The sequence below is a fragment of the Idiotropiscis lumnitzeri genome, chromosome 8 (genome assembly GCF_059441095.1).
Source record: "Idiotropiscis lumnitzeri isolate Australia: NSW breed Sydney's pygmy pipehorse chromosome 8, RoL_Ilum_1.0, whole genome shotgun sequence".
Lineage (NCBI taxonomy): Eukaryota > Metazoa > Chordata > Actinopteri > Syngnathiformes > Syngnathidae > Idiotropiscis > Idiotropiscis lumnitzeri.
The window spans coordinates 4,384,067-4,408,362 of record NC_142398.1 but is presented as its reverse complement, the minus strand read 5'-3'; the positions used below and the strand labels follow the sequence as shown (position 1 = coordinate 4,408,362).

General features: G+C 42.3%; 1 protein-coding gene across 1 annotated transcript in view; it reads left to right on the top strand.

The window, feature by feature from the left end:
- The window catches only part of cacng2b (calcium voltage-gated channel auxiliary subunit gamma 2b), a 41,686-nt gene extending 17,914 nt beyond the window's left edge, over nucleotides 1-23,772 (top strand). The window contains exons 2-4 of the mRNA XM_088303055.1: nucleotides 2,964-3,047; nucleotides 15,942-16,082; nucleotides 21,880-23,772. Coding sequence (XP_088159181.1) covers nucleotides 2,964-3,047; nucleotides 15,942-16,082; nucleotides 21,880-22,403 — 749 coding nt within the window. The 3' untranslated portion in view covers nucleotides 22,404-23,772. The remainder of the gene's footprint in view (nucleotides 1-2,963; nucleotides 3,048-15,941; nucleotides 16,083-21,879) is intronic.
- Nucleotides 23,773-24,296: the final 524 nt, after the last annotated feature.

Here is a 24,296-nt window from a genome sequence, read left to right as displayed (position 1 = left end):
GATACAGGAAAATGTGTTGCTGATATGACAATATCAAACAATAATGATATTGAAGTTTATGCAATGATCAAAGCGATATATGTACTACAGTCTAAGGAGATTAGAAAAATAGGTTGGGATTCTAAAGATGCATGACGACGCAATCTAAAAACAATCCAAAGTGTATAATGTGCTGCCGTTGACTTCTTTGGTGTGTGCCCTGCATTGCTTTGCGTTGCATTAGAGCGAATAGCCGTCCTCCACCTCCAGTGTGGGTGCAGAGCCGTGTGACGATCATCACCATATCAGTGTGCTGTTAAATAATGCACATGCTATTAAACATGGAGCACATGCGATTATTGTGAGGCCCACCAGGACACGGCCATCATTCACTTCTCCTTTTAGCCTTTTCCTCTCAATGAATTACACCAATGCAATGAGCCCTTGGTGACCCGAGCTAATCAGAGGGCAGCGTATTGGCTGACCCCTGTGCTGTTAAAGACGTGTTAATGTAACACAGCAGTAGGCGTTCTCTGTGAGCAATTAACATCGCTGAAGCATCAACGTGATACTTTTATGTTTTTCTGTATCGGCATTTGCCGATGTAGCTTCACATGTTGTTCGAGCACACTATCGTCATGCGCTACCATTTCAACAGTTACATTGGGGTTTTTTGCATTATATCTGAAAGTTTTTGTAAAATAATTTCAAGTATCTTCTTTATATAAATATAGCTTTCCATATTACAATTTTTACAACATAACTTTGACTAGTTAACGTTTCAGCAAAATATCTCCCATTATTGTCAATTCCTGTATGAGCATTCTGCCAAATATTAAAACGCAACTTCAGTTTTAGGTATTGTTTTAGCAACATATTTTCAAGCATTTTAGGAAAGTATCTTAATCTTTACCAAAATATCTTCACTTTAGCAACATATTTACTATATTATTTTATTATTTCTGCCATTTAGGCAACGGATGTTCATGTAGTATCATTTTATATATTTCCACACACAGTTTTATGCAAGCTTGAGAATATACTGCTGCAGTCAGTTTGTGTTCAAAGATACTGTTCAACATCAACAGGCTTCTTGCCTGGATGTAATACGCTAATCACAGAACACTACCACTAAATATTATGCTGGGTTTCATTCGAAATCACCACAGTTCTTAATAGATTGCCTGGACTGCAAAGCGATTTAATTCACAGTGACACATAAAAAGCTCAGCAGGAGATTTCCATCGTTAAAAAAAAAAAAAAAAAAGGACCATATGATGTCATGTTTTAAATAGATGACTCAGCTTTGTTGATCCATCATCCCCAATACGTCTATTCATCTTCATCTTATTTCTGGACTTCCTTTGTAGTGCTCATGACAAAACATGGCAGGAAGTGTAGTCCAGACATCGTTCACGAGACACAATATTAGTTACTCGCTGACTCCCAATCAAGGCCCGTTTCCAAAGGCCATAAAGTCATCATGCATCCTTGTTGTTTAGCAGCATATTCATACAAATCATCATTCTAGTAACACATGTTGATGTATCATATTTTAATTTTAACTACGTCTTTACGTATTGCATCTTCATTTTAGCAATATATCTTCTATGGTCATTTCAGTGAAGAATGTTCGATACCACTTAAATCAGACCGATACCAGTAAGAGTGTTCACTAATTGAGTAGTCATTAATACAGAGTATCTCTAGACCTCTTAATTTAACACAATGACAAAATTTTAACAAAGGCCTTTCTTTCGTCGAGGTGTCAAATGTCCGCCCGCATACTAATGTTGAGCAGGACAAACTCAATGTCAGATTTTCGCCTACGTATCTGTGGTATCAGCTCCCTCCTCGAGACCCTGATAGCTTAAAATAAGGGCGGTATTGGCCCGATACAAATACTTGGTATTGGCACTCGCCCAATCCAAATTTCAGCAACGAATTTTCCCATAATTATGGCAATACATATTCCCGTATCGGGCGGCATGGTGGCCAGACTGGTTAGCACAATGGCCTCACAGTGAGAGACAGCAGAGATTGTGGGTTCGATCCCGGCTCCGGCCATCCTGTGTGGAGTTGGCATGTTCTCCCCGTGCCTGCGTGGGTTTCCGCCGGGTACTCCGGTTTCCTCCCACATTCCAAAAACATGCATGGCAGGTCGATTGAACACTCTAAATGCCCCTAGGTATGAGTGTGAGTGCGGATGGTTGTTCGTCTCTGTGTGCCCTGCAATTGGCTGGCAACCAGTTCCGGGTGTCCCCTGCCTACTGCCCGTAGATAGCTGGGATAGGCTCCAGCGCCCCCGCGACCCTTGTGAGGAGAAGCAGTACAGACAATGGATGGATGGATATTCCCGTATCATCATTTTAGTAGCATCATTCCAAATTGTTGTTTTACCACAATCCTGTAATTTTATTAACATTTCTTCCTGTGACATCATTTTTGCAATGTATCCTCCCACATATTCAACTTACATTTGCATGTTTTTCATCTTAGTCACACATCCTTACATATCGCCATTTTAGTAAGCTATCTTTGCAGATCATCGTGTTAGCAACCTATCCTTACATGTCCAATTACAAGTACGACTTATGTCTATCAAGGCTAGCTAAGGGCTCTGTTTAGGAAGGCTTATAAAAACTGCTGGCTACTTTACTTCACCCTCCTGCTCCGCTCTGCTTATATGCACTGCTTGTCCTAATTCTTATTTAATAATGAATTGAGCTTTTCAAAAAGCCCGCAGGATTAGCTCTAAGCTGAAAACACGTCTGTAGGATCGTGATGCGGGTTGAGCAGTGTGACGAAAATATATTCGCACACGTTGAACTAATGATACTATGCGTGATACGGTGTCTGTTTACAATGTAAACAGACACCGTATCACGCATAGTATCATTAGTTCAACATGTAAACTTTACATGCTGTTTCCTTGATTCGTTTATTTGAAGTGCTCAATTACATTTTCTTTTTGTGTGTGTCAGGTTCCTTCAAAGGCATGTGCAAACAGATAGATCACTTCCCGGAGGACGCCGACTATGAGGCCGACGCTTCAGAGTACTTCCTACGTGAGTCCAACCTGAATTGTATTGGGGGGGTTTCAATGTATCGTCTACTAAGAAGTATATCTTCGAGGTATTATTGTTTTCCGAATTAGCATTTTACCAGAACATTAGTATGTATCGCCATTTTAGCTACATGTCGCTATTTTATATAGCGTATTTTTTTATATTTTTTGATAGGTTCAGGCCAGACAGCGGCTTTTGTTGGCTGTGCAACTACATGGGTAGCGTTGAGGAGAGAAAAGAACGGTTTCATCCAACAAACATACAGATTGAATATTGCTGGTCAATCCGGTGGTTGAGTTACCCCGTTCCACCCCCCCCCCCCCCCCCCCCAAAAAAAAAGCGTCCAATCATGATAACGCCGCGGGAGAGACGCTAACGTCAGAGGTTTATTCAAAAATCGATAGCTGGCAAATTTACTTTTCAAATGCGCTTATTATGGTCTTATTTGTCTCCTTCTTCTTCATCTCTTTCTTCTTCTCCACAATGTGCCCAATGTGTCTTGCTTTGTGTTAATAAAGTCAGCCAATCTCACACACGTCAGGCTGCCAACTGCACTGCTTTATTCAACTTCTCTGTCGCAACAACTCCGCATCTCACATAGTATAACATTTCACTCACCCTGTAACATGAGCCAATCACCTTCGTGTGCACTTCCGGGACCACACGGAAAACATAAACGCCAAGAATATTACCCAATGCAAGTAAGTACGCACAGTTGGTAGTGGCACTTTTGACACGTCCAGAGGTGATTTTGGTTGTTTGTCGCCCATTTGGACCACATCAAACGCCCGAGTGCCGATTCGTGGGCCGGACTAAAATCTACCTTTGTCACCACCCGCCCCAAAAATGGACATGGGGCCGGGCCGTAGGGTCGAACCGTTCCGCCCACGGGACGAACTGTCCAGCTCTGGTTATTACTTTGGCTGTGAAATGCTATCTTGGTTGACAGTTCAACAACTGTAAACAAGTCAATACACTTACCACAGACGCCAACTTCCTTGTGCTCCTTTTTGCTTGTCCCGGCAGCTATTGGAAGTTGGCTATATCGATAACTACTCGGTCCCACAGACCGCAATGATATCGTAACATTTGAAATGTTTCGTCAGAAACGCTCAGCTCGCGTTTAGTCTGACCACGGCATACGGCATTACAATTTTGATAATATGTAATCATTTGTAAGCATAATAATTTGTAAATTAGTTGATTTATGCTAGTCTACTACATTTTTCATGATATTTAGAAATGGAAGCAGGAAGCAGTTGTAGTTCCTGTGTGACAAAAACATATAAAACTCCTAGTGAGTAGATACAGATGACAATGAGAATGCAAACGTGAATGTGGAAGTAAAGAGGGACGAATGTCAATTAACTCATTCAATACCATTGACGGATAAATAAGTCAAAATCCATTTGTTTTTTACTGGGCTGGTTGTGAATGAGTTAAAGACGACAAACTGATGAGCCGAAATCCTGTCTTTGTCATTCATTGCAATTAAATGTGGATTTATTACATACTGCATAAGACGTTTTGATTTTGGAGCACGGTGTACCACATAAAATCAGTTCAAGGTCAGTAAGGACAACCAGAATAAGGCGCACTGTTGATTTTTGATGAAATGAAAGGATTTCAAGTGCGACTTATAGTCCGAAAAATAGGGTATGAATTTTGACGTATCATCGTTTTAAAAACATCCTGAAATTTTAGCATCATGACATTATATATGAAAGGTACCCCCAATAATTATGTATCATTTTGACCACTGTTACCTTCCGACGTTGTGATGGACAGTGGTAAAAATCAACAGACCTTGTGAGAAAACTTTTTCTTGAATTTTTTTAGGAAGTCCAAAGTGAGTTCAGAACTGTCAACAATGACCACTCAGTGTGGACGAGTCAAACAGTGCAAGACCATAAAAGGGCAGTAAGGACTGCGTGACAGGAGGGTAACGTTTGGGGAGGTGAAGGGCAAGGAGAATGGTAGCGAGGCTGTCGCCGTCTCCCAGAGGCCCGCCAATTAGGACACTTTGGTCTATAAATACTGCCAGGCGGCTGCGTTATGTGGGTCAAACCTTCTCTCGTCCTCCCTGGCGTCCTCCCTGGTGTCCTCCCTGCCCATCTGTTTGTACATCCCCGTCGAGGCCCGACAGCTGGTCCACGGCGGGCGAGTGGCGGGGTGGATAAACGAAGCGACGGGCATGAGCGGGATATATGGCACGGACAACAATGCGGGCGTCCCTCTCGTTTGCTAGAAATCAGAAATGACAGTGAGAAATTAGAATTTTATTTTTATACAGTGTTCTCTCGCTACTTCATGGTCATTGTGGCTGCAGTCTATTGCTGGGTTTTCATTTAAGCGCATAACATCTATTGCGGGTCTATTATTCTTCCTTCTGAAATGGACTGTTCCAATTGTTTTGTTTTTTTTTTAAGAAAGAAAAAAAAAAAAAAACGAGACCATGAACATGACAGCTCGTCACCCCTCAAATTCCTGTTCCATCATTTGCGGGTCGGTTCATAAGATACGCTTTGAGTGAACTGCTTCACCCAAACACGTCAGTTTTTCAAACTGCACAGGAGAAAATTGAGTACTGAAGTACAATAAAAGTAAACAGTTGGAAGCGCGAGCTAATGATTAAAGGCTGCGTTCAGAAATTAATGTCAGCATTATTTAGTAACATATCGGTTCACATGTCATTTTCAGGACATATCTTCACATATCGTCAGTGTAGCAACGTGTCTATATTTATCATCATTTTAGTAGAGTATTAGTGTATTGACATTTTAGTTAAATCCTTATGTATCATCATTTTAGCAAAATAGTTTCCGATATCCTCTTTTTAGCGACGCAGCTTGAGATACTTTCACTGCCATACTTCAAATGTCTTTTAAAACATTGCCTGTAAGTTTAAAATTATTTCTGCTCCCATTATTTATAATTTGGAGAAAAAAAACTCTTCGAAATTCAAACTAATCGAAAGCACCCAGCGTTCGAGAACCCATTGCGCTCGACCTTAGAGGTTCAGCCTTCATGTCTTTGGTCATCTTGCGTGTCAAGCGAGTGCATTTGGTGTCCGCTGACCTACATTGTGCAAAAGCAGATGCACTGGAAATGCTGTAGGGAAAAGGCACAGAGAGTGTGACAGCCGTCCTTACTGCTACATAGCTGCAGCTTCAATCTAAAATTGAAGAGAAGAGAGCAGAATTATTTTGTTTTCTTTTTTAGTTTGGTGTTATCATGCTCCCGTGAGCCATCTGTGCTAAATTGCTGTCATTTACTTGTATTACCATATATAATATAAGGCCTACATTTTGGTCACTTCAATTTATGAAAGTAAATAATGCAGTTGACGTCTTCAATGGACATTATAGATGTCCCTGTCCACACATCCAGTGTGGAGTTAAACAGTCAAGTAAATAGTTCCTTAAATGTATCTGTGAGCGAGCCCTTCGGAATAATGATATGAAATAGTGATGTCAGAATTGAATACATTTACATAGCCACGCCTCCACAGCAAATTATTCCGGCCATGACTTGCAAGCCAGGCTGGAGGAAGATCCGCAATTTTCAAGTGAATGTAGCCACTATCAAAACAAAGCTGAAAGCTAAGCAGAGCTTCAAGGTTTATGCTAATTGCCAATAGCTGATAGCCTTCCCAGCGTTGCCTTCTGATGAGTAGCGCATTGCAATGTTTGGCTAAATTAGCGAAATGTATGCTGCAGGCGCCACATGTAAGGATCTTGACAACAGTGGTCCTCAAACAAGAGCCACCTGAAAGAAAACATCTGCATTTATTACTGCTACAGCCGACATTTAAATACTGCATTTTATGGACTATAAGTCGCACCTGTATATAAGCCGCAGCTGTTTAAAAAATAAAAAAATAAAAATGTTGTTTACTGCATGTACAGAACGATTTTGTACTGTAAATGCACAAAAAGATCCAGTAACAGATTGTTAAAACAGTGCTTTTTAACACAGCAATAACTTTGCTAATTAAAACAGAACAGACACAAGAGAAAAAAACTGAACTAGAGAGCACCCCTACCGGTGAAAGAAAAATTTACAGAAAAGCCACACCGTTGTATTAGCCGCGTGGTTCAAAATCTAGGATAAAATAGCGGCTTATAGTCCGGAAAATACTGTACTGTAGCGAAATAGGCCAAAGTGGTAATTAGAAATGAGGCAGAGGGGTTTATTCCTTAAAAGTATAATATTACTGTGTACCCTTGCATGTACAGTATATTTCATATATATTTCACATTTACTATAACAGGAATATTTTTGGTCCCAGTAAACAGAGTAATATTTTGAGAGTAAGGTATTCAGCATAAAATTCTCAGACTGAATTTTACATGCATCACGATCCTATAGACGTGTTTTCATTTTAGAGGTAACCCTGTGGTCTTTTTTTTTCTCACTTATTTACTGTGTAGGTTCAGCATTCTCAGAGGTAACCTATTTGCACTTTTTTTTTTTACCTGTACCCCCTTATTCGCAAAATATTAGCGTGTGTTAAAAAAATTATTTTTCTTATAATGTAACTGCTGAAAATCTGTGATTAGATCTTTATAACAATGCCAGATGACCACTTGTATTATGCAGTTATCATGTAATTTGGATTTCTCCCTTCCCGGAGCGTTGTCATCGTCACCCTCATCATCCTTCAGCCTCTCCAAGTGGCTAACCACACACACACCCACACATGCACACACACCTGTCCTGGTCAGATGTGTTCATGTGGATATTATGTAAGCGAGAGCAGCCTGCCTTTCTATGAGCACTGAGGGAGAAACATAGCTCAGCCCCTACGGCACCCACAACACCGCTCCCACCCCCACCACTTAAACCACCACTCCCCTTCAGTCGTATGCAACAGATCCTACCAGCGTAGTCTTGGATTTTTGCTGTATATTCAATATGTTCCCCACATGTCGACAATCAGATGAACACAAGAGAAATTGAATGGTTTCATTTTGAAATAGTGACGTTTTCCGTGATCCCCTACGTGTACACATATACTTTAACAAGAATGTAGACAACCAATGAACATTGCTTTCATCATGACATGTTTTTAAAAAGCATCTAACTGTCCTTCCACCTCCTCCGCTTTACATAATATTGATCTAAATTACCATTCATGTTTTATTTGTTGGAATTTGTCCTGACAAGTTTTTAATCAACATTCATACTTACAAGTTTATTTAGTTTTGTTATGTAAATTCAAGATCACAAACCACTTTTATTGCTGTTTGCTACTTTTGACTTGGAATGGCTGATTAAACTAGAATGAGGATGAGATTTTTTTGGGAGGGGGATACAAATGATGACCATGTTTTGTTTGCTGAATATGCACCATGTTCCACTTGAACTCATTTATTAGGAGCTTTGTCCCAATTCTTAGGTGTACGTATTTCCTCTGGTCTTTTGCTCTCAACGGTTGAGTTGGATAATCCGTGATGTCTTTCACATTAGTACAAATCAGCCTACTTTACTGACACAAATCCTATCTTGACCTTCAAAATGCATCTTAGACGCTAATCTGTCCAAACTGACGTCAGGAAAAATTGTTCTGATACAAGTTTGCCCGATTTTGCTCTGACGTGCACTCGCTTGCTAAAATTAGACTGCTGGATCCTAGTAACATAATGCTACAACTCGGGATGGAGGTGGGGGAGCTTTGGGGGGTCCGTGACATCTGATGGTGATGACGACATTGGTCCAGCTGACGTCACGGCGGTCTATTTTTGTGGACATGGAGGCATATCACCATTTACACCAGTAATGTGGCTTGATAACCACTGGCACACACATATGTACACGTGCACACACACACACATGCACATGACAACCCCCATTCCCCCCACTCCTACACGCACACACATACACGCACACACACACGCACACGCTCACGCCTGGTGGGGTGTGTTTACATGTTTGCTGTGTGGACGATTACATTTGTGACCACGCTGCATAATGTCACTGTCACTTTCAACTGTCTTGCTTCACACTGCAGGTCTAAAACTGCTAACATATAGAAAAAAGGCAGCCAGAGGAAAGAAAGTGCTAAGGAAGACCCAAAAGGTTTTACGTCATGCCCTGTAGTCAGCTACTAGTTCTCATCAGAAGTGATCAAATGCGACCATAAAGCCAGCTATCAAAAAGTGTACAAAAAGTGGTCAGGCAGATCCATAAAGAGTTTACATCATGGCCAGGAGTCAGGTACTATTTCTCATTATAACTGAAGTACTAACAATAACAACGTCACTTCAGAAAAGTGCTCAGGCTAATACATTCAAACGTGCTTGTAAATGCGTTTCAACATATTTTCGAGTACAGCAGCAATCTGGGTACAAAAATTGCCACAGAAACTCAAAAAGCATGAACATTATGTTACCCTTTAGTCGGGTACTATATGAAATCAGGATTATTGAAATACTAATATGTAAAATGCTGGTAAGCCAACATACTGCAACCTGAATATAGAAACCATTTACTCCGTTACTCAGGTAAATGTTGTGTATTTTTTTGTCCGAGTAGTTTTAATTCAACACACTACATTATCCCCTGTAGCCAGATACTATTTCAAATGAGCGTTGATTAAACGCTAACATGTTAGCTGTTACTACAGTACGGTAGCAATTTCCCTGTCTCCCTCATAGCTGTTATGCCGCAATTTTAACAACCACATGTTCTTCTTTGCTGCTGGGCTCTCCCACGTGGGTGGAAAGTATAAGTGTGTGTGTGCGTGTGTCTGCAGGTGTGTGTGGAAGCATGCGTAGGTAGTACATAGTGTGTACGGGAAACACCCCACTTCGGCAGGACCGAACGAGGATGTGGGTGGGCGGCAGATCGATGTGTGTGTGTGTGTGTTTTGTATAAAGAGCACACGCAGAGGGAGCTCCCATGGCGCCCCCCCACTCCCTCTATAATTCAGCCACAATTAAAAGGCTCTCCTCTACCGTAGCTAATGAAACCATAAGTCAAGACCACACACGCACACACACGCACCTACACCCCCCCACCCACACACACACACACACGCACACGCACGCACAAGCACGCCCACACCCCTACATGCACACACACTATGTAGCATATGTGAAGAGGATGAAATAGAAAAGCTGTCGGGAGTGGGAAGTGTTGTGCAACATGCACATTATTATAATTTAGTGTACAACAGTGTACGCACACGGCACGTTCACATTGAGCACAAGGCAAAAAGAAGTGAACCACTGTATTATTAACACAACTCAACTCAACTGTATTTATAAAGCAATTTATGTGACAACCACCGCTATATACAAAGTGCTGTACATGGAGCAAAAGAAAGTCATCCAACAACAAACAATAAAACAAATTAATAATAAAGACATTAAAAAAAACAAAAACAGTAAAGCTAAAAACCAAGTCTCATGTTGAGTGAAAAGCCAAAGAATAAAAATGAGTTTTAAGACCAGTTTTAAAGATGGCAAGCGAGGGGGTTTGACTAACATATAACGGGAGCGCATTCCAAAGAGTGGGACCGGCAACGAAAAACGCTCAATCCCCTCTGGGCCTTCGTTTAGTCCTCTGTACCTCTAATAGCGTCCGCAGACCTGTGGCAGGTGCATAAGAGTGGAAGAGGAGTAAGGTGGGGCAAAGAATTCTAAAATATACAGAGAACAAGTGAAGGGACAACATAGCATGAGTTAGGTGCTCAATCTTAAGAGTACCAATCAAGAGTTGAGCAGCAGCATTTTGGACCAACTGGAGACGCTTGATGGAGGATCAGCCGACTCCAAAATGAAGTGCATTACAGTAATCCAGCCGAGATGTGAGAAAGACATTAATTACTGTTTCAATGTGCTGTTGAGAAAGGAGTTATTTTACTTTAATCAAATGCTTAAAATTAAAAAAGATTAAATAACAGCACCAATTTGCCAGTCCAATTAAGAATCACTGTCTTGGCCGTGGAACAGTGGACCAGCTCAACAGTCTGAGCAGTGTCCTCGAGGGTACGTGGGAGTTTGCCCAACCAGTCTACATGTGTTTTGTGGTCTTGGAGAAGGCGTTTGACCGTGTCCCTCTGGAAATTCTGTGGGGTGTGCTTCGGGAGTACGGGCTACCAAGCCCACTAATACGGGCGGTTCGGTCGCTGTACCACCGATGCCAGAGTTTGGTCCGCAGTGCCGGTAGTAAGTCGGATTTGTTTCCAGTGGACTCCGCCAACTCTGCCCTTTGTCACAGATTCTATTAATAATTTTTATGGACAGAATTTCTGAGGGCAGTCGAGGCATTGAGGGGGTCCGGTTTGGTGGCCTGAGTATTGCATCTCTGCATTTTGCAAGTAATGTGGTACTGTTGGCTTCCTCAGGCCGTGATCTCCAACTCTCACTGGAGCAGTTCGCAACCGAGTGCGAAACGGTTGGGATGAAGATCAGCACCTCCAAATCTAAGACCATGGTCCTCTTTCGGGTAAGGGTGGAGTGCCCTCTCCGGGTCGGGGACGAGATCCTTCCCCAAGTGGAGGAGTTCAAGTATCTTGGGGTCTTGTTCACGAGTGAGGAGAGGATGGAGCGCGAGATCGACAGGAGGATTGGTGCAGTGTCTGCTGTGATGGGGACGCTGTATTGGTCTGTCTTGGTGAAGATGGAGCTAAGCCGAAAGGCGAAGTTTCCGATTCACCGGTCGATCTACGTTCCTACCCTCACCTATGGTCACGAGCTGTGGGTCATGACCGAAAGAACAAGATCTCGGATACAAGCGGCCGAAATGAGTTTCCTCCGCAGGGTGTCCGGGCTCTCCCATAGAGATAGGGTCAGAAGCCCTGTCATCTGGGAGGGACTCAGAGATGAGCTGCTGCTCCGCCACGTTGAGAGGAGCCAGATGAGGTGGCTCGGGCATCTGATTAGGATGCCTCCTGAATGCATCCCTGGAGAGGTGTTCCAGGCATGTCCCACCGGCAGGAGGCCCAGAGGACAACCCAGGACACACTGGAGGGTCTAGTTCTCCCGGCTGGCCTGGGAACGCCTGGGGATCCCCCCGGAAGAGCTGGAAGATGTGGCTGGGGAGAAGGAAGTCTGAGTGTCCCGGCTGAAGCTGCTGCCTCCGCGACCCGACCGCGGATAAGCGGCAGAAAATGGATGGATGGATGGATGGATGTCCAGTTTAAGACACAAGTTTGAGACTATAGGCTTTAGATAAGGAACCAGGAGGCGCAAGTCAGCAGGATGAGGAGTACAAGAGCCACTGGACCAAACTATAACTTCTGTTTTCTTTTCATCGAAATTCAATAAACTTAGTGCCGTACAGGTCTTGATTTCCTCCAGACAAGACAAAAGTGGCCTCAATGAGAAAGCATGTTTTTTGCGCAGGAGGACATAGATCTGAGTCCATCGCAGTGGAAGGAAAGACCATGTTTTCGTAACATGGAACCCAAAAGGAGCAAGTACAATGAAAATAGCAGAAACCGCAGAATTGAACCCTGGAGAACACCCTGTAGAAATAAGAGATCTAGATGTAGAAACTTTATCAATGAAAAACTGCAAGAATCCATTTCACATTGCAGGGGGAGAGTTTGAGCAAATAGGGTGAGAGGATTTAAGTCCAGAAACTATAGTTTTAAATAGTGCATGTGGGTTGTGATGATTAGCCTGAATAAGGTTTGATAAATGTTCTCTTTTGGCCTCTCTTAATGTGATCTGGTAGCTTCGGCAGCAGTCTTTCCAGATTTGAAAAGACATCTGAAGCGTGTCATTAAACCAAGGCTCGGGTGTAGCGTTTGACTGCGTAGTTTTTAATGGAGCCACCAAATCCAGTACGGCAGGATGAGTTCCTCCGTGTTTGAAGAGGGAACACAAAACTCCCAAATGCATCAGCGAACTGACCAGCAGGGGTTGAGGGGTTGAAACTCCGGAGCGGCAAATTTAACAGAAGCACAGGAAAAGAAGACATTAAAATAAACAGTCATGATATCGGATTTCTCATTGTCCATGACGTTTAAGTTTGATTTAAACCATAAGTGAGTACTAGTTCGAAAGTATGTCCTTTTTCATGTGACAGGCTCGTCACATACTGTGCAAAATTAAAAGAGTCAATCAGGCTTAAAAAGTCCTTTGCCAATGTTTTTTCTGGATAACAAATATGAATGTTAAAATCACCTGTTAAAATCATTGTTGCAGTTTTTCATTGACAAAGTTGCTATAGCCAGGGCACTCGTTTCGAACGCCACAATTGACCCCTCTGTACATGTTTGTTGTTCCGCAGTCTTGGATTCCTTTGAGACGGTTTCCTTGTCATTTTAGGATGTGGTTTGTTCCCTCTCACCTCTTTAAGGAGCTTTTCCCGAGTATTGACGAATCAGTTTTGGCCATTATCAACACCAGTCTGTCCTCTGGTGTAGTCCCTCAACTTTTTAAACATACAATGCACACGCAGTTAAAATCTGAACATAAGGTCATGGAGGTTTTCCAGTCAGTCTTATTTTGTTGGCTGCAACTGCAGCGTTGGATACAGGGGACTACAGGGGGCTCTTCTGGCTCGTTTACAGCACCAGATGGGCATTAGTGGTAGCACCCTAAAGTGGTTCAGATCCTGTTTGGCTGGCAGGTGTGTTTGTGTTAACCTAGGGTGCGCTGATTCTCTCTCTGACCCTCTGTTATATGGTGTTCCACAAGGTTCTATTAGGGGCTTTTGCTGTTTTCACTATTTGCTGCCCCTAGGTTCCATCCTTTGAAAACATGAAATTTCCTTCCACTGCTATGCGGATGACTGAGCAAAACAGACGCTTTCACCTTAACTATAGGAAATCAAAACCTGGATCACACTGAATTTCTTTCTTCTTTTGAAAAGAAAACTGTAGTTCTGGTTTTTGGTCCCAGAGGCCCTTCTACTTTCAACCCTGTTGACCTTGCCCCCCGACGTATTATCCGAAGCCAACAATCTGGACATTGGGTTTTAAATGGGACAGTTGTTAGATCGAACTTTCATTTTAGGCAGCTGGCTTAGGTGAAACCCTTTGTTTCTCAACAGCACTTAGAAACAGTACCTCTCAGCTAGATCATGTGACCAGTTTTATTTTTATTAATTATTATTATTTATTATAGTAATATAATAAATATAAATATAAGATAATTACATAATTAAAATTTATTTATTAATTTCACCATATGGAAAGCAGTTTGTGACAGCTCCAGCTGTTGTGAAATGTGCTATATAAATGAAGTTTTATTGTATTGTATTTTCGTACCATCAATTCAAACATAAGAGAGGTGATCAACACATCCCTCGCTCACGCCTTGTGTCTCTAGAGTTGATTGGTTGTTTTTATTCACCTCATGATAAGTTAATAAATAGTATTTAATATTTATATAAATTATTTATATATTTAGAGTGTGGCATTTTTTTTATCAACACTGCAACCTCTACTTTAAAAAAATGTTTTACCATTCACAGCATACAAATTCACGCATGAACTCTTCCCACTAAATTGCTTCTGGCAGCTGTGCTACAAAATGGACTGGAAGTTACCAACAAGATCAAGACCTCCCGTGTGTGTGTGCGTGTGAAAATTGAATCCAAATATGAGGTGTCAAAAAGGCCTTTGATGTTATTGTATCGTGTCAAAATGCAACGCGGAAACAAATTTGATTGAAGCGTTTATAACCTTGCTGTCGTAAACCGTGTGTGCGCTTGTGTGTGTTGCGCACCTTGAAGACAATTTGCCACGACAGCACGTCAATAACGAAGAGGAGATGGGGTTAAAACAAATAGGATGAGGGGAACTGTGTGTGCAGTTGATGCGCCGCCAAGTGTGAGGTCACCTTAAAATGTGATCAGTGAAAGCGGCCGTCGCATACCGAACAGTCTGCGGAGTCAAAAGGCAGGAGTAAAGAAGGCACGTTACTTTTGCCTATTCAAAATTCCCCCAAACCGTCATTTGTCTCTTGATGGTTATTGGAGGTATTTTGGCGCCAAAGTTACTCGTTTTAGTGGGCATTTCTATTGATTTTGATGAAACATCATTTAGAAGGAATTTCCATTATGTAACAATATGTATCAATGCTATATGGGAGCGCCGTTCTTTTGTTTTAGCTGCCGTTTTTCATCTGGATGATTTCAGCAATATGGGGTACCTTGTGGGCAGCACGGTGGATGACTGGTTAGCACGATGGCCTCACAGTGAGACACAGCAGAGGTCGTGGGTTTGATTCCGGCTGGAGGTTGCATGTTCTCCGTGTGCTGCGTGGGTTTCCTCTGGGCACTCCGGTTTCCTCCCACATTCCAAAAACATGCATGGCAGGTTGATTGGACACACGAAATTGCTCCTGGGTATGTGTGTGAGCGCGGATGGTTGTTTGTCTATGTGTGCCCTGCGATTGGCTGCCAACCAGTTCAGGGTGTCCCCCGCCTACTGCCCGAAGATAGCTGGGATAGGCTCCAGCACCCCCACGACCCTTGTGACGACAAGCGGTACAGATAATGGATGGATGCAGTACCTTGTCTTAACCGAACCACACATTTTTTGGGGAGTTAAAACAATTTTTTTCTCTGTTGTAACACAAGCCAGATTTTGAGTTACAATCGAGCTTCAGATAGACAGTGTACTTCATAACTGAACTAAATTTTCAACTTCACACATCATTGCAAAATGGTGAGAAAATCATTGAAATTGATTTAAAAAAAAAAATCAAAAACAACCAAAAAAACCACCTTACACGACAGCCACTTTTTTGTGTTTTGTATTCAGGCCGGTGCTGCCTCGTCACATCCCACTGTTAGGTGCTGCAGTTGACATACCACAACGGGCAAGCTCTTTTAGCCATGTTCGAGAACATTGATAAAAACCTAACTCAGAATTTTTTAAATGATTAAGATTTTGCTATCCCACGACCAGCTGTGTTTATGTGTTTATAGGTGCCGTGCGAGCCTCAAGCATCTTCCCCATCATGAGCGTAATCCTTCTATTCATGGGGGGGCTCTGCATCGCCGCCAGCGAGTTCTACAAGTCGCGGCACAACATCATCCTCAGCGCCGGCATCCTCTTTGTCTCAGCAGGTGAGAACCTTATTGTTATTAATACGACTATTGCGTGATTACAATGTAATGACCGTTTGAATTTTTGTACAAGTGACGATAAAGAAATAATAATGCCTTTATTAGTCCCACAATGGGGAAATTCGAGATTCAAACCCAGGCCTCCTGGGGAGACTGGGTCCTGAACGCGGCGCCTTAGACCACTCGGCCATCCTGGCAGCCACGAGATTCGAACCCAGGCCTCCTGGGGAGACTGGGTCCGGAACGCGGCGCCTTAGACCACTCGGCCATCGTGGCAGATGCAGATGCCAATACTAGTAGAAGTTAAAAAAAAATAAAACACAAAAAGATAAAAGATATGACTCCACAAGGCCCAGAATCCTGGCTCATATACTAGATAAAAAAAAAAAATGAAATGAGACGTAATAAACCATGCTTCACACACTTGCACCAAAGGTAGGTAGAGATCAGTTATGTGGGTATGATTCACAACTTTTGACTATGGAAATGTAAAATAGATGCAAACCGCGCTTTGTACCTCAGTGAAAGGGAGCCAAAATTTGGAATGGAGCAGTTATTTTGGAACTTTTTAAAACGTTTGACAATGGAAATGTGTTGTAAAATAAACCAAAGCATGCTTGGCACTCCAATGAAAAGGTACCAGAAATGGGCACAGATCGCTTCTTCAAGCACTTTTCACAATTTTGTAACATGTCTTGGAAATAGAGTAAACCAAACTTCATATCACAATGAAAGGGTGCCAAATATGGTTCCAGATCAAGAAATTTGGTGTCTTTCACAATTTCTGATGTTCTATGAAAAAAATGCATTTAATTCAAGTAGGCTAGATTGTTTTTGCATTTACAGTGGAAGAAAAAAAATCAGACAACTGCAGCTTATCCAAAATGTTCCCATCACAATCCTTACAAATACCAGGAACCTGGAACACATCACACCTGTCTTCAAATCACTAGACTTGTTTCCTATGAATCAAAGACTGTATTTGAAACCTTTGCTTCTGGTCTTTAATGGTCTTGGGCGAAAATGCATGCAAGCTATACGAGTACCCTACTAAGTATCCAGAACACTCAGGTCGTCTGGGACAAGTTTGCTGTGTGTTCCCAAAACCAAAACTAAACAAAGTAAAGCAGCATTTAGTTCCTATGCTTCTCATCTGTGGTGCAAAGTCCACAAATACCTGCTGTCTGCTCAAACTGTCAGTTGATTTAAATCAGGTCTGAAAACGTTTACTGCAGCATTCTTATGAATGGAACCTTTATTCTCTTGTTTTAATCCCCATTTGCACGCTTTTAGCATGACTGACTGACTGATACTTAATGGTCTTGTACATGAAATGTGCTGTCCAAATAAACTTGCCTTGCCTTGCCTCGAATCCCAAATATAGGGTTCCAGTAGTTGGTAAAATTCAGTTGCTTCGGGGTAACCAAATTGCAAATAAAGGCTAAAAAAAAAAGTGTGAGAAGTGTAAGAAGTGTGATTGAGATGTATCTGAGCAAAAAAAAAAAAAAAAAAAAAAAAAGAGGATCAGGGACACCTTATTTTTAGTGTGTAATCCCAGTGGCTCCTCTTAGCCTAGCAACAGGAGCGAGCAAGGCAGACATTGAGGGTGAGGAAGAGAGAGAGCAAACGCGTGACTTGGAAGGGTTAGCACGATCTATCTGGTGCAGCCCACTGGGCCGCGGCCTAGAACCACACTGCAGAAAAGCTCACATCATGGCCGCCTTTGGGTGTTCTCTGTCTTTCAGAATTAATGTGGAGGCAACGCCTCCCAATGTGCCGCCTAGTGGTCGGTGGGTTTTAGTCTTGGAACGATGATTTTGTTGAACTTGTGTAAAAATTTGTGAAAGGTACAAAAATCATTGATCCTACCAATTTATGTCACCCATTCGTTTAGTGTACATTTGAGTTCATCTTGCATTTCCATCTTCTCATCCACCATATATATGATGTATATCTTTCTTTTCCGGTCATGGGTGAGCTGGAGTCTCATCTCAGCTGACATTTGTTTTTTCTGTCCGCTATTTTGTCCATGCATCTATTTCTGGCAAGGGCACTAAAGCACAGATGACCAAAATAGAGAACGGAAGAGTGTTTTTTTTCCCCCAACACTGAACATCCTACAGTGGCACAAAAGAAAATATGTAACAATGTCAGGCCAGGTAGTGCAAGGGGATTTGTTGACTGCTCCAGTTTAAACCCCACAGAGGGAGAGAGACGGCATCATGGGAAAAGCTCAAAGAAAAAGAGAAGAGACAAACTGCTTCTGGAAATGTGGGGTTTGTAAAATAGAACAGAATGTTTTTCCAATTTATCAGCTGACCACCCTGTGCCGCAACAGCTGTAGATCATGGGTGCCCAAGTCTGGTCCTTGTATGCCCACATCCAGCCTGTTTTAGATGTCTCCCTCCTCCACCACGCTTGATTCAACGGATCAGGTCATCAGCAACCTCTGAGAAGCCTGATAACAATCCTGATCATTTGAATCAGGTGTGTTGCAAGAGGGAGACATCTAAAACAGGCTGGATAGGAGCTCTCGAGGACCGGACTTGGGCACCTCTGTTGTAAATGAACAGAATGGTTTGATTTCCTGCCTGCCACTCGTCCAATTTTTATTTGAATTTGTGATCCTACATTCTCCTGGTAAATCTGTGGAAGGGAAATCTTGATGCTTCTGGTTTGTGTCGGTTAGCTGGTGATCGCGTGACACAGTAGCAGGGCCACACAATTGGAACACCAATAAATCTTGCAAAGCCAATGGAGCAGTTAGCTTCGCAGTCAAAAGGCTCTGCGTTAGACTCTCAGCATGTGTTTATGTTGTATATGGTACACTAAAAAATTTAGTAAAGTTTTTTCACTCAGACATTCTAAGTAAATTTTACAAGAAGAGTTTTCGAGTAAATTTCACTAGTTTATAGAATAAAAAAAAGCCCCTCAAGGGAAGTTATTTAGTTTTTTACATAGCTCATTTCATACACTAGCTGACTCAATGTGATTGGGGATCGAACCGACAACATCCAGATTTGGAGACTGCTCCACACCTGAGCTATGGCTCTGCGCCTAGGGGTGAGTATATTGCTGGTATCTTCAAAAGGAGGCCAAAAACCGTCATTTTGGTCGGACTCTAAGGTTTGCACCTCACACGAATAATAAGAATAAACAGAACCGCGGCAGTGACATGGTTCAGGTGTAGAGTGGCTGTCTCCCAACCTTGAGGTTATGGGTTCAATCCTCTAACGCATTGAGCTCCTTTGTGTATGAAATATAACATAAAACACAAAGTAGGTTCAACCTTTGACTGACTTTATAAATTTACTGAATTTCTGGGTGAAAAAACTTGACGAGGATTTTTCAAGTAAATATTAACTCCCCACTATTTACATCGTATACCCTCTTGTCCAAAGTCAGGTGGGCTTCAACTCCAACTCACGCATGCCCCTGAAAAGTATAGTGGTAGAAGATGAATGGATGGATGGACAGACAGACGGATGGATTCTTCTCTCCTACAGCACACTGCCACCATCCTTTGTCTCCCAAATAACAGGGTGCCAAACGTTTGAAATGGATCCATTATTTATCACCCAATAAAAGGGTGCCAAAAGTTGGTAGGGATCAGTGATTTTTGTGCCTTTTACAACTTTTGAGAATGTAAAAATAACATGAACCAAACTGAGTTTGAGAAAAAAAAGTGGGTCAAATCTACATTCTTTGTGCCCCTTCTTAGAATCTAGTTTTACCAGTTTCCAAGAAGCAGTTTTTTATTTTTAATTTATTTTATTATGGGTCTCCCAGGTATTTGACTTTTTAAAACTGCTGAATGCATCAGAGATTGTCACTCTAAAATCTCTAAAAAAGTACTTGTCAAGATTGATGGCTAATCTTTAAGATCCATCGGTGGAAATGTCTGATTAACTACATCACTTTTGGACTTCGATGAAGGGTGTTTGTATGGTTCTGCGATTTTTGTACCTTTTACAATTTTTGACCAGAGAGAAAGATGAAGATGAAGAAAAATCTTGACAAAAAGAGCCTTTATCGTCCGTCTTGGAATCCAGTTTTTCAGAGGGTTCCAAGTTGTAGAGTGAATTCATATGAAAAAGGACCAGGGACCTATACGGTAATCCTGAATATGTTGTAAAGTCTCAGGGTCATAGCACATTGTCAAACCTAAACTACCACTTTGGAAGCAAACTAACAAATCAAAATGGGTCAGCCAAGGTATTTGACTGTAATGGTTGTCTCTAGAGATGGGCATTGCATCCAGGATGCCCAATTGAGGGGCGGCGTGCGGAAGATGATGAGTTTTTTTTTTAAAAAGGACGGATGAAGCAAAGAAGTCTGTTTTCATCCATGCCTTTAAAGCACAGGTGTCAAACCCCGGTCCTGCATGTTTTCCATCTGTCCCGGCTGCAACACACCTGATTCAAATGAGCAGCATACATTTCAGGCTTCTTCACAGCTTGCTGATAAACTGAGCATTTGAATCAGGTATGTTGCAGCCGGGAGGGATTGAAAGCATGCAGGAAAGCGGCCCTCCAGGTCTGGAGTTTGACACCTGTGCTCTAAAGGGACACTTGTATGAGCTTAACATTGGAGCTGATAAGTTTGCATGTAAAAATGACATCCGTACTAAAATGGTCCCCCTTCCCAAAGACTGCAGTCATTTAAGGTTTATTTTGTGATGTGATTTACGATAAATTGGCACGCCCTCTTTTGGAGCTCTGCTTGTTATTTTTTCCGGTCTCAGCGTCTACGTCACAGCAGGGAGGCGAGTGATATTGCTTGAATTGTCAGTTCCGTTGTCTAAAACGGCGACCGATCGGCACCAAAATTCAAATGCACACATTCTCTCTCTATATCACTCTCTCGCTGTCATTCACTCTCATTCAGGGAGAAGGGAACGTACGGCTGTGCAAAGAAGCAATTGAGAGCCAAAATAAGCATCTTAAGTTGCTTTTAATTTGAGTAATGGGATAAAAGTTTCGGGGGGTTTTCGCCGGGGATGAGGGGACAAAGGATTAAATACAAGGACGGAAGCGCTTCAAAAGGACGAAGATGGACGGGGGGGATTATTTTTATAAATAAGGACGAAAGCGTAAGGACGGAAGTAAATGGGTAAAGTGTCCATTTATGGTTCTCTCTCTAAACAAAAAAGGCACTTGGCGTAATGACTGGCATCTAATCAGTGAGCCAAACGTCTGCAAGGAGAATGACTTTGGTTGCTTAAGTCCCCATCACCCCCTCTAACCAAATGTCTGATGAGTGTCTCCAAAGATTAGCTTTAATGATTAACCTGTGTTGTGGTGAATTTAGTAGCTTTTGACAATGAAAACGTACTTTACCGCGCATCCCAGTAAAAAAATGACAAAAGTTGGTTGTTTTGGTACCTATTACCTTTTTTTAAAAATTTTTTTTGCAATATAAATTTAAGTTGAATCAAACAGTGTCTTCCCCCTACTAGGTTCCAATCCATTATTAGGGTCCAGTTAGTTAATCCACGTGAAAGGGTTCCAGGGATATAAACATTGCGGCTTGAATTCCAGTGGATGCTTCAGGGTCAGACCTAAATGATGGCATAGGTAGCGAGCCAATTAATCCTAAAGCGTCAGCCAAGGTATTTGACTCCTGAGGTTGTCACTCTAAAACCAAAAAGGTAGTACTTTAAAGATTGATAATCTCATCGGTGCTCATCAAATGTAATGAAGGATACTGTGACTTTGGCCGCGTAGCATCCAAGCTTTTGATTGGCCTCATCTGATCTCTCATCCCCCAATCCACGCCACCCCTCTCTCTGCTTTAGGCTTAAGCAACATCATCGGCATCATCGTGTACATATCAGCCAACGCCGGTGACCCTTCCAAGAGCGACTCCAAGAAGAACAGCTACTCCTACGGCTGGTCCTTCTACTTCGGCGCGCTCTCCTTCATCATGGCAGAGATGGTGGGTGTGCTGGCTGTGCATATGTTCATCGACCGCCACCGGGAGTTGCGTGTGGGTGTGCGGGCCGCCGACTACCTCCAGGGCGCCGCCATCACGCGCATCCCCAGCTACCGCTATCGCTACCGCCGTCGCTCGCGCTCCTCGTCCCGCTCCACCGACCCGTCGCACTCACGCGAGGCCTCACCGGTGGGCCTCAAGGCCTTTGGGACGCTGCCCTCCACCGAGCTGTCCATGTACACGCTGCCCAAGGGCCAGACGGGCACGCCCACAGCCACCTATAACTCCACTGAGAGGGACCACAACTTCCTGCAGGTCCACAACTGCATCCAGAAAGACCTGAAAGACTCCAGCAATCCCGCCAATCGACGTACCACGCCTGTATGAAACTGACGGACACTTCTAAAGGGGGACTTTGGGGAGGGGGTTAGGTGGCAAGAAAATGTCAAGGTCTAATGAAGAATCTGGCACTTTGGCTTCTGTATGACGGAAGAGGAAAAAATGCATAAAAGCAAAACAAACATGCATGATTTTCCCCATCTCCCCTTGTTTAACAATTTGATGTTTGTAAAGATTTGAAGGGGTGGGTGGTAGAAGGGGTGAAAAGAGGAATCTGGGGGGTGGTCTGTCGAATCCAGAAGGCCAGTTTATATTTTTTACTCTTCCTCGGTCTGATGAAAAATGGAGTTTGCCCCGACCTCCCCTGATAATCCCCAGTTTGTCTCTTTAGTTTCTATATCTTCCAGATTTTCTTCTTGATTTGCATCAATACTGTGAACCACTGCGGTGTACGATTTTAGCAGGGAGCACTTCAGAGGCCGCAAAAAAAGCAAACATGTATTGATTATATATATTAAACATACGAACAAGTATACCTGTTAATACGTCATGACAACTTTCCTGGCGTAACAAGAAAAAAAATAAAGTAGCGATGCTAAAAGAGATGCTAACGGAAACAAACCCAGACAAGTCATTTGTCCGGGAAAAAGGCTTTGTGTCAGTTCGTAATACCGCATTTTTAACAGCAAAACTTAAAAAAATAAATAAATAACACCAAAAAAAACTTGACAACCTTTTGGCCTTCCGCCAAGAGCCTGGCTGCCATTTTGGTTCAGGAACAATGAACTGCTCTGGGGCGGGGGTCAGGTGAACTTCTGAGCCGATCAATGAAGACGACTGTGGACAATGCTACAGACAACATGGAGTCCCTAAAAACAATTAAAAAAAACAACAAAAAAAAGATGAATTTACATGCATGCAAATCCAAATCATCCAATCTGCTTTTAAGGAACCTCTTGTTTTTGAACAATATGCCGTGTAAAAGGCAGCAGGCGTGACAAAATAGAACTTAATGTTACAGTACTGTGTCTTTATTTTCGGTTTTATTTCTTGATTTGTTTGTTTTTTTGGGGGGGGAGTGCGTTATTTTGGGGCCGGGGGCCTCATGACGCCTCGACAAAAAGCAAGCTTTGAAGAGCTTTTCATTTCATCCTTTCACTTCTTATTTTCCAACTCACGCAGCCTTATTATTATCATTATTAATATGATTAGTCTTAATTTGTCTCATATTTGGGTTTTCTTTTTTGTTATTTGGTTCTTGCGTTGTGTTGTTGTAAATGACAATTTAAAAGAAAACAGAAAAAAAAAACTGAACAAGCGTAATGTCTTTCAAGGTGCCAAAACTGAATGATTCTGAACTTGGATGCATCAAGTCCTGATGATAAATAAACACTGAACCCCCCTGTAGGGAACACAACGTGTCTCTGCGTGGTATTAAAAAATACATTATAAACAAACACACACAAAAAAAAAAGGAAAATGACAAGACTGTGGCTGAAGTTGCTACCATATTCCCGAAGTTTTGCATGCTGATAATGGATTTTTTAATGATTATAAAATGTAAGACATTGTCGGCCACCTCAATCAGATTTAAGACATGATGTATCAGTACCTTAATGTCTGGTATTTTCAAGACCGGTGAATGACGAACGTAAAGATGAAGCATCATTATTTTAACACAATTTAGGTTGAACAGAATTTAGGTCAACCAAACCACACTATGTAAATATTAAAAGACCTTTGAGAAGACCATCCATCCATTATCTGAGCCGCTTTTCCTCACAGGTGTCCCAAGCGTGGAGTAGCCTATCCCAGCCGTCTTCGGGCAGTCGCCGGGGTACACCTTGAACTGGTTGCCAGCCAATCGCAAGGCACACAAAGACAAACAACCATCCGCGCTCACACTCACACCTCAGGACAATTTAAAGCGGCCAGAGTACC